The sequence below is a fragment of the Lactuca virosa genome, chromosome 3, assembly GCF_052849685.1.
Source record: "Lactuca virosa cultivar CGN04683 chromosome 3, Lactuca_virosa_CGN04683_v6, whole genome shotgun sequence".
Lineage (NCBI taxonomy): Eukaryota > Viridiplantae > Streptophyta > Magnoliopsida > Asterales > Asteraceae > Lactuca > Lactuca virosa.
In genome coordinates this window covers 114,624,970-114,636,872 of record NC_136428.1, presented here as the reverse complement: position 1 = coordinate 114,636,872, position 11,903 = coordinate 114,624,970, and the positions used below count along the sequence as shown (strand labels likewise).

Sequence of the window (11,903 nt, the reverse complement as noted above, 5' to 3'; positions counted from 1 at the left end):
CTTAATCCATTCAGCTGTTGGGGAGTCCAGTGCCCACGACGTGGCCAAGGTCTCCGCGGCATGGCGATTGGGCTGGGATTCGACCGTTTTGTCATTTGGTGGCCATGGCGTGGCCAAGGATGGCCACGACGTGGCGACCTGCTGTAGTTGACTTTGACTTTGACCAAGTTTGACATAGGGGTATTTTCAGTATTTTGAGTTTATTTGAGAAATGATCACTATTTGTTGGATAGGTGACCGATAGAGCTGACATTCGGAGTTGTGTCCTGTTCAACGATCATTTCAGACTGAGAGGTGAGTTTTCCTTACCGTACTTGTGGGTCGAAGGCATCAATGTCGGCCTACTAGATTATGTATCCTGATATAGAGGATGTTGATATGTTATAATGGTCTGTTAGATCAGTATCCTGGTAAATATGATGTAATATGAGGTAGTGATCTGTAGATCTTCATGTTTGTCTAATGATTGGTTATATATTTATCTGTTTGCTGGATATATGTTATATGTTATGTATATGTCGACATAGTATGGTTGGGTTGAGGTAGTACTACTTTGTGCGACAGCCAACAAACCTGGGAGCAAGCCAGACATAAGCTGTGGGCCTGTAGGGCAAGCTAGACTTATGTTGTGGGCTTAGGAGCAAGCCATATATGAGCTGTGGGCCAAAAGGGCAAGCCAGACTCATACCGTGGGCTCAGGGGTAATCCAGTCTGTTAGATGTGAACCCAATATGTGCTGTTATATGTTGTGTGTTGGTACTTTGGAGGAACCCACTAAGCTTTGGCTTACAGTTTCAGTTTATTGTTTTAGGTACTTTAGATGACCGTGACAAGGTGAATGGGTGATCGTGCACATCCTTTGGTTTTTATGTTGTTTGGATTTTGGGATACTCTGATTACTAAAATACACTTTTGAAACAATGATTTTTTAAACATTTATGGTTATAGGTTGTTTTTGAAAAATTTAAAATTTATTGTGATTTTCGGGATGTTACAGAGTATCAGACTAAGACTTAGTTATAATCATACCTAGGTCACGTCAAGGGGAAAAGTCAAGGTGTTAGGCGAAGTTCTGTCCAAATCACCAGGCATCCACTTTATCAAGTGAGTGCATAGTTACTTTAAGCTTACACATAGATATAAAGTATCTATTAAATGCTATATGTTCTTACTATCTGTGTACTTGATATTTGTGCTATAATATAATATGATTTTATTTATATAAATTACTTTATCATATACTCATCCCCTAGTGAAGGGTTTTGGGAAAGATTAAATAATGGGCTGGGTAGTAACAAGTTTTTGGGTAAATAAAATAATGGTGAGAGGTTACACATCGTATTACCGGGATCAGTCATCTAACAGAGTATAAGTGACGACCACTGGCTATTCTAGGTAGTCCGGTGGAACACTAGCAGATTCGCCACCTGTAGGTGTTTACGATCATACTTTTTAGGGAAAAGGAAAGTTGTTCGTTTGGGTACTCTATCCCTCTCAGGGTTGCCTTATTGACACATATTACTACGGAATCTACGAAGTAGTATTGTTTGCTCACAAAGATCCTTAGGGTAGGTCTTATGTGTTTAGCATTTTAGGGTCAGATGGGTAATTGGGATTAATTGTTTATTGTGAAAAATATATAATTAGAAGATTGTGGGTTGAAAACCTTATGTGCTTACCAGGTTTCCCAACCTGACCTACTCAATTTCTTTGTATCACAGGAAACAATATGAAGGTACCATCCACTGAGAGATTTAATGAATTTAGGCCTTTAATACAATAAGTTAATGTAAGGCCAGTAATCTTTATGCTTATGTTTTGTATCAGTTATGACATCTCAAGTTTTAATAATCAATTAAAAACATTTTCTTCAAAAAATATTTTTTATGGGACCAATTCCGTATTTATAAAGATCACTCTGATTTAAAATAAACATAAACAAAAAGGTCTTTTCGGACCTTGAAAATTTGGGATGTCACATAACACATCATATTTTTGTCATAAAAATAAATATATTTGTATAAGATAAATGAAGATAGATCTTAAAAATTACATCATGTAAAAATTAAAAAGTAATAAAAATGATGTTTTTATACTTCAATTTTTTTAGATAAAAAATAGAAAATTGAAATATTTAATTATGTATTGTAGTATGAATATTTTAGATAAAGTTTAGACAACAAAAATTATTTATATATTAAAAAAAGTTAATAATAACACAGGTGTGAAAAAATAAAGGAAAAATTTTAAAAGAAATTTGAATTAAAAAAAATGTAAAAAAGGGGGTCGAAAATATAAAAAGAAAAAAGTAAGAGACTAACATTGTAATATTTGAAATGGTCATTGTATAAAATTTCACAAATGGTCATTAAACAAGTTTCACAAAATCGCAAAAGTAGTCTTTATCTAAAATTCATTCAACTTAAGAGATCCATCTAACAGACATCCATGGTAAGAATAACTTGTATGCAAAGTTTGCTCCATATGAACCATCTAATGGAAAGAAGTTTCATAGGGACCATTTCATGGACAAACAGAAAAGCAAAAGGACCATTCATGGGGGCGTTGGCGATAAGGGCCCTTTTTTTTTTCTGGCTCGTCCTGGGCATTTGAAGATTTTTGAATCCTCAGGACCGGCCTTAGGACCATTTATGAAATTTTGTCTAAATTTTTTATTAACACTTATATAAATATATTAATTGTTTTAGGCTTATTATAGAAAGAATAAGAACAGAAGCCACAACATATTTAGGGTTCGAGACAAATGCACTTTAAGGAAGGCTCGAGTTGGTGTACACGTCGAGTAGAAGAAGATTGGTAAGTAATAAGCAAAATTAATATGTTGTTTAAATATGTTGTTATTATTATTATTATTATTATTATATTTTTTGTTTAAGGTATAGTATTATTAGTTTAGTGTTTAAATTTAGTTTGTTATAATGAAGGCATGTTTATTTTTTTCTTTATTTTAGGAAAAGTTCAAGAGGATTATAGGAAAAGGGATAATGACTTAAAAGGGTAATATATTTTTCGATTTGTACACATTTGGTCACTGAGTTTTTTTTTCGTCCACATTTACCCCTTCAACTTGTTAAACTGTATACATTCAGTCCTTATGACCGGCTACTCCAGATTACCCGGTAAAAATGACTTAATAGGGTAATATATTTCTCACTTTGTACACATTTAGTCTTTTTTTTTTTTTTTTTTTTTTTTTGCAAAATAAATCATTTTTTTGTATTCATTCAGTACTTATGAATGATTTTTTAGTTTTTTCTCACGAAATCTTACGTGAGACATTCATTAATGAGGTGTATGAGGCTTTTGATGCTTATATCCATTGCGATCTCGACTACTTGGTTGCTTAGGTCATGTGTTCTGAACGTCATAACTTTTTCATATGATCTCGGATTTTAACGATCTTTATATCCATGCGTTCGTATTTTAGTCTACTACAACTTTCATTTAGATTACTCCCATTAAAAAATAATATATTTTTACTTACGATTTTTATATCTACACGCGGTGGCGGATTTAGTATGGTCCCGGTGTTGCACCGACAACACTTGTTTTTTCTGTTCGCAGTGGAAATTTTTTCGCTTTTTTTTTCGTTTATACCTATTTTTCATGTATCGGCAACACCTATTTCATCTCGGCAACACCTACTATGTATTATTGCGTCTTTCCCTGTCCATACGTTTTTTATGAATGCATGTATATATGTTTTTTTTTATAAAATCGTTAGTAAAAATATATTACATTTTAACGGGAGTAATCTTAATGAAAGTTGTAGTAGACTCAAAAAATGAACACGTGGATAAAGATCCTTAAAATCTGATATCGTATGAAGAAGTCACGATGTTCAAAATACAAGACCTAAGCCAAACCACAAGACTTACGCAACCAAACAGTCGAGATCGCATTAGACATAAGCATCAACAACCCCAAGCACCTCATCAATGATTGTCTCACGTAAGATGTCGTGAAAAAAACCTAAAGAAATCATTCATAAGTACTGAATGAGTACAAAAAAAGGACTTATTTTGAAACAAAAAAAATGTTAAGGACTAAATATGTACAAAAATATTAAGGACTAAATGTGTACAAAATGAAAAATATATTACCCTATCAACTCATTTTTCCCGACTAACCTGGAGTAACAGGTCATAAGGACTGAATGTGTACAGTTTAACAAGTTTAAAGGGTAAATGTGGACGAAAAAAAAAAACTCAGTGGCCGAATGTGTACAAATCGAATAATATATTACCCTTTTAAGTCATTATCCCTATAGGAAAATGTAAGAAAAAGTCTAGTGGCGGAGGGAATAGGGGGCATGCAGGTCCTAAAACCCCCTCCCAATTTGTCTAAAGAAAAAATAATATATGTATCAAATGTATGCTTTGCATATCACAATATGGTGCTTTGTATATAGGGATTCAAAATTGTGGAACCATTTAATCTAAGTTACATTAAATCTGATTACTAAAAATATTTAAAAGCGTTTAAATCTAAGTGGGAAATAATTTAAAAATCAAAAATCAAGATTCAAAATTTCAAACCAATATCCCGATTTATCCTCAAGATTTATTCTAATAATATTTAAGATGTTCCATAAATTGAAACTAAAAACTACACCAATATCTACCTAACAGAACATACAACCTTGAAAGGTCGTCAGCGACGCTACCCTCTCCGACATCATCTCACTGTTTAACCTTTTCTCTCTGGCATCGCCTTCTTGGGCTATTCCCCCTCTATATCTTTCGCATGCGGTTTCTCCCTCGTCAACCTACGTCCATGCCTATCTTGCGTGGCCAGTAGCCCTAATCAGATTTTCCTTCTCCTTTCTTAAAGTATCCATTGCATCTTGTTCTTTGAGTGCTTCATTCCAAGTTAATATTTGGTGTGTTAAAGTTAAATAAAAAGGTGTGAAGCGGTAACTAGTATAGACATTGCATACCGTAATTTATTTTCTAGTTTCATCGTTAAGCCCCCCTTAATATAGAATTCTAGCTCCGCCCCTGAAGAAGTCGTAGATGCAAAGATGTAAATGAGTCTCAATGTCTCACTCATGGCCTCGGGAAGAGACACGAACATACTCGTGGATTTGGAAGGAAACCCAACAAACAATAATTTTTTTCCAAATCAGCCCCCTTCCACATCTTTCCAATCCCAACCCCAACCCTAAAAATATGAATGATTCTCAATTTGTTGCATTAACCTACAAATTCCAACAATACTTGCAGAAATGAATAAAAGGTATAATGACTCATTGATGGCCTCAATTCCTAACTACCAACCACCACCAATGCTACAATTTCAATTCTATCCTTCTATGTTTCCAAGAAATACACCCGAATCACCTGACAAGACCGATGAAACTGAAGAGACGAAAGAAGAAGATGATGATTAATCTTTTTTACCATTTTGAACAATGTTTGTTGAACGCTTGTTATTTTTTTTGTATGTCATTTTGGTATGAACTAGACTTTAAAGTCTTGAATTTGAACTATGTGGGTTTGTTATGTTTATTTAGTTATGAATTATGTTGCATATTATTTGGGTTTGTTTTAAAAAACAAGTTTGGTAGTTACAAAATTTGTGAAAAATATTAAAAAATAAGTTGGTTATACCGACGACATGTCGTCGGTATAGATCTTAACTGTAGAAACGGTTTTGACCTATATCGACAACATGTCGTCGCTATAACTCAAACTCTAAAAACGGTTACAAACTTGGGCCGACGACATTACGTCGCTATAGCGTCGTGTCCTCACGACATGTTATCGGTATAGAATTGACCTATGGCGATGATATGTAGTCGGTACAAGTAAATAATAAAACTTTATTATTTTTTTTTGAAAATCAATCCCGACGGACCTGTATAAACTACATGTCGTTGGTATAGGGGGTACTTATCCAGACGACTTTTTCCACTTCCAGCGACACGAGGCTATGCCGACGATTTTTTACCGGCGCTTGTTGGTATAGGCTATCCAGACGACTTATCATCGGCATAGGGTTTGTAAAGTCGTCGCTATAAGGGTCGATTCTTTTAGTGTTAGGCACAATTTATGGAAAGACAAATTATGTGTTCGTAGATGTATAAGAGGTGGACTATAATCTTGCTACATTTACATAGTATTCTGGAGACAAAAATATTTTTAAATGGTGATTCGGATGACGTAAAATATTATTTTCGCTATGTCATCAAAGATATGTGTTATATTATGTATTTGGTTAATTATTTATTTATTTATTTTTTTTGCTATGGGGTTCGGATGATGTAACACCATAATGTTCCAGGTGATTAGTAATTATTAATCCAAATTTATGGCTGTTTACAAAAATGATTATTTAAATAGAATCTTCAAAACATAGAAAGTTTTGCATTGTAGGACTACTTAAAATAGAAATTACCGTAGCAAAGTAGCTTACTCAAAAATATTAATTTCTTCTTAAAATATAAACAAAATTAGTATATATTAATTAATACTCACTGTTTGGTGTAGTTATTTAATACGTACAAATAATCAACTGTACACGTCATAATACTCCGGAAATCTCATTATTTGAAAATTTAAATAATACAACACGATATAATGATATATTATTAGAACTTAAATAAATTAATTACATATAATAGTTTTTATTTTATTTTAGTATAAAATAAGCCTACCCCACTCCCACCGGCCTTCTCTACTATCTCCTCTCCAGAAAGGGATTTTTGTTGTAAAACCAATCGTCCCCTTTACATCTTCCAAGTCAAATATCACTTTCAGCTTTCAGATTTCATCTGCTCTCTTTTTCTCCACCTTCCTACCTAAAACTATACTACTATATATAATATATTATATATATACTTGCACTAGATACCCGCACTCTACTGCTACTACTGCAGCTGTAACCACTATACTATCAAGAATCCTTCAAAATGGCGCAAGATCTTTCACAAGAAATAGCAAAAACAAGACGCACAAGGAGAAGAACAGATTCGAATCCAAGAATCCCACTTTTTGTCATTTGGGTCATCCTAATCTCCACCCAATTACCGTCATCGTCCCCAGCTCACCACCACCACCACCACCACCACGATTCAATACCCTCCAGCCGAAAAGCTGAGTTCTTTAGAACTGCGGCACCACATTTCCATGCAGCAGCACGAAGCCGAGCAGCTGGAGAAGGCAATTTGTACGATGAAGATAAACGATTAGTTCACACAGGTCCAAACCCTCTTCACAATTAGTTAGTTAGTAAATTAAATGGCTTTGCTAATGTTGATTCTATAGTTTCAATTCAGTTTTCATTTTTTTTTTTTACCTTTTTAATGGTAGTATTTAAGATGTGTAGAAAGTAGGATCAGAGCAACACTTATCTGTGTAAGTTCTTTCTGTTATCATCTTATTCCTTTTCTTCATTTCACCCGACTTAGAATTAATGGTAGCATGGCTTTTTAGCTTTTTCAGTCCATGTTTAACGAGTGTGACAGTCCAGAAATGGATGATACATATACATATGTGTGTGTATATATACACACATAGTATATATGGAGAGAGAGAGAGAGAGAGAGAGAGAGAGAGAATTTACTGCTCTTGTCTTCTTACTGGTGTCCATCTGAAACCTTCTGTTGAAGAAGTTAATGAGTTTCTGTATTGAATTTGATGTAAATAACAGCAGCCATTAATTTACTGTTTCGCTCCATGTGGGAGATGTTTCTTTAGCAACAAACCATTGACTTACTGTTTTAAATCCTTTAATTAGGGCAAATAAGTCTTTTACTAGAGGTGTTAAGGCGTTGATTCTTCATGCTTTCATGCCATGGGTCCATGTTATGAGTTCTAACAATAACCAGCCAGGATATCTTTGTCTTTTGACAAACATGTGTATAGAAACATTAATCCTAGTACATTTTGGCATCGACAAGGGCAAGTTTGTCCTTTCCAAGCAGAGTGTGAAGGTATGTGTAGGAGTGTCAAATCGGACAATCGTGTTGTGTTTTTGTCAGACAAAACACGACACAACAATGTTTTATGTAATACAAACACGACACGACACGGTGCCGTGTTTTTTTAATAATACGAAAACGAACCGATTAAAAAACGACAAACATGAAAAAGATAACATAAAATAACAATTAGTTTATTTAATTAATACTTAATCATAAATAACACGACAAACACGAAAAACACGACAAAAAAAATGCTAAATCGTGTTAATTTTGTGTTGAATTTTAAACACGAACACGACATGACACGAAATCATGTTTTTTTTATAGTTGACACGAACACGAATTCGAATTTCAGTATCGTCCCAATTTCGTTTCCTATCATGTATTTTTGCCGTGAGGTGTCATCAATTTCCACCCCTAGGTACAAATGTTCACAATGCAATATGATATATTTTAGAGTCAAAACCGCTCTACCGCACCATATATGTGACAGGGTTTAATCATTTTGACAAACGATAAATGATTTTTTCAAAAGAGTAATAAATGCAAAAGACATAGAATACAATCAATTTATGTGGTTTACATGATTATGATGATTTGCTATGTTTACGGCGAACACGAAAAAGTTTTATTATATATGATGTAAAAGACTTTAGTATAGTACATTCGAATGTAAGGAATATAAATATTATTCTCTGATTTAAAACTGCCAATAAGGTCAAGCCCAAAAAACGCTAATGAAACTAGCCCATACATGTTTTGATGTCGTTTATGATAAATGAACTAGCCCACAAAAAAATTCTTCATGGAGCGGAACCCCATGTTTGGGTTGTGTAGCGGTTATACAGTCAAATGGTGAATCAGTTTCCAGAACTTATTAGTATGTCGTTTAAACTTTTCGAAAACCGCTAAACAACATTATAAAAATTCTAAACAACGTTATGCGGTTCAGTTTATTGTCGACAGTTTATATTTGTTTGTAATCATTCAATTTAAACATTTTTTTTTTAAATTTTATTGAAAATAAATGCATTTGTGTTTTCCTTTCTCTAATTAAGTAAGTCTATTATAACTTTGTAAGTTGCATGATTGCACTTTCTTTGTCAAATTTGTACTTCTTATCTTCTTTGAAAAAACCTATAACAAATGAAGAGCGACATCAAATAGGTTATAGTTTGAGCACAAATATATCTTTGACATACAAAGAATGTTCGGTGCAATTTGTCCTTCGAAAGCTAGTATGATACACATTTACTAGTTGGTGTTAAAGTTTTCTTTTTCATACTTCAATTCTCAAACAATACAATTTCGTTAATGGTTCATGTTTTAACTCAAATATGGGTCAATTTTGTTTTTTGATGTTTAAGAGTTTGGATTTTTGCAAGTATAACTAATATATTTCATATATAACATCTGTATTTTATTTAGAAAGTATTAAGGGGATGGTAATTATCGATTTAAAAAATCATTTTTTGAGCTTCAAAACTTATCTTTGGCGTACAGTTATAGAAAGAACAAAAACACTTTGGATCCTTGAAGTACTATAAGAGTTTTCTTTTATTTTGTTCTAACACATACTCCGTATTTGTCTTTCCACAACCACATATTAATACATTATTCTTGTCTATGCATATTTGTTTTTCTATAACCACTAGCCATTCCTTGTGTTCCAAATCTGTCTACAAGTTCCGTTATACACGTTAAGTACCATCATATTTCAATAAATGTTAAAACTAACATTCTAATTTCAATCCAAGTCATTCTTCTAGTTTTTGCCCCATCTTACATGACACTTTAATTCAAAGTCACGCCCTCAAATTCTTGACATTAATGTGATTAACACTTGCTTATGCGAACCATTTATATTAACAATTACTTGGTTCAAGCATACATACTCAATGTTTATCTGTCACACCCCCGAACCAGACGGCGGAATCGTCTGGGGCTCGTGTGACGATCAATTGAAATATCATCACAATGAATATACATGAAACATAACACAATCATCACCAACATTACATATTACAACTGATATTGTTCACATCAAGTACATTGTCTTAGATTACATTTTCCCAAATATTAATTGTACGATGATTGACATTACACAAAATAAATTCCTACACTTGAAAATTCCCATGTTTAACGGTTACCTGAGAATACAAGTTATTTTGAAAACGGCCAACATATATTATGTTGGTGAGTTCATAAGCATGTTTGAATGAAAGTCTTTATATTATTTGTAAAACCCAGAAAGTCCGATACTTTCTGTAAAAGTCTGAAAAATGATGTGAAAATCGAGTATAGATGCATGTGTATAGATCTATACACAAACTCTCGCTCTCCCTCTAGGAGACTCTGATTATAACTACAGGCTACGATCATACACTCAGTGGTGTCAACCGACATGTCTCACTAGATCCTAATTGTTAATGTATAATCATTTGAAATTCCCGATATAAAATGTATATGAATTTAGATTCTTGCACATACCAATTAAGAATTTATATGAATAGACAAAGCCCAACCAACATGGAAGAGGGACAACTGTGGTCCATTAGGCATGAAAGTTATTTCCAGGCTTGATAAGTATGCGAAAGGACACTTTAAGGCCAATTAAGCATATAATGAACAGTCCACGCCCAATCAGCATGTAAATGGGCCACCAAGGCCCAATAAACATGTAAAAGATGATTTCGGCCCATTAAGCATGTAATTGGGTCGCTAAGGCCCAATGGACATGTAAAGAATGAATTGGACCCAAATAAACATACAATTTGGACCACGAAGGCCCAATAAGCATGTATAGTGGTTATTAGGCCCAATAGTCGTATAGTGGTTGTATTTTGTTGGTTCATTATAACATGACTCTTTCTATTTGAATTGTTTAACGAAGATGATGTAAATAGTCCAATATTTTATTATAAGGATATTTTTAATCCATTACGTCAAAACTTTACAATTTGGACTTATTTTTGTAAAACTTACACTTTAGGTCCCTTAAAACCTAAATATGTTTGTAATGACTTATTTCCTATAAAATGACATTTTTGGCCTAAATAACATTTTAGCCCATTAATTTAGAAAACTTTGTATTTTCGGCCCAATTTTGTAATAATTTGCAATTTCGGCCCAAAAATACATTCATGGACATTTTCAGCCCATTTATATAAGATTTCACAATTTCAACCCTTATTTGATAAAAACGGCATTTTCAGCCCTTATTTTGTAGAAATGACATTTTCAGCCCTTATTTGCTATAAATGACATTTTCGGCCCAAATTTTATAAAATTAACATTTTTGGCCTAATTTTGAAATAAGTGTCATTTTCAGCCCCTAAATTTGTAAGTTTTCGTTTTTGACTCAAGTTGTGATCAAATAACATTTTAGTCCATAAAAATTTATATCTTTGCAATTTGGGCCCAAAAAGCCGTAAGGCCCAAATTAAGGCCTATAATGCAAAATTTTACACTTTTGGTCCTTTGGAAGGTATGGTTGTTATAAAAACTCATTTTTATACAAATGTGACCCTTTTGATCCTTACAAAACCGTAAGTGGCAAAATTATTCCAATCTTTTGTTTACTTGTCAAAAATGATCCTTATACAAGATTTTTGTTTTGTTTTTCACATCTTAGGCATGTATAACACTTTTATCTTTGTAGTATGATGTTTAGAGTGTTTTAGTTTATGAATCTCACCCATTTTTGTTAGAGTTTTCGAGATTCATCAATTTTTATCACATAATCACAACATAAACCAAGAAAATCACACATAACATGCATAAATACATAGATCTACACATAAAAACTTGTATTCTCCCCCCAAAAACATGTAAAACCGAAAACAAGGGGTATGAACTCACAATGGGTTGATGATCTCGGTTGTGAAGAATAAAGTGGAAAGATCTCGGCCTTTAGTAAGCTTTCTTGAGTGGATTTCGAACTTAGGAAGTTCTA

General features: G+C 33.3%; 1 protein-coding gene across 1 annotated transcript in view; it reads left to right on the top strand.

Moving 5' to 3' along the window:
- The first annotated feature begins 6,751 nt into the window (after positions 1-6,751).
- Positions 6,752-11,903, top strand: part of LOC145162553 (uncharacterized) — an 88,191-nt gene continuing 83,039 nt past the window's right edge. Inside the window, exon 1 of the mRNA XM_079081667.1 lies at positions 6,752-7,223. Coding sequence (XP_078937793.1) covers positions 6,935-7,223 — 289 coding nt within the window. The 5' untranslated portion in view covers positions 6,752-6,934. The remainder of the gene's footprint in view (positions 7,224-11,903) is intronic.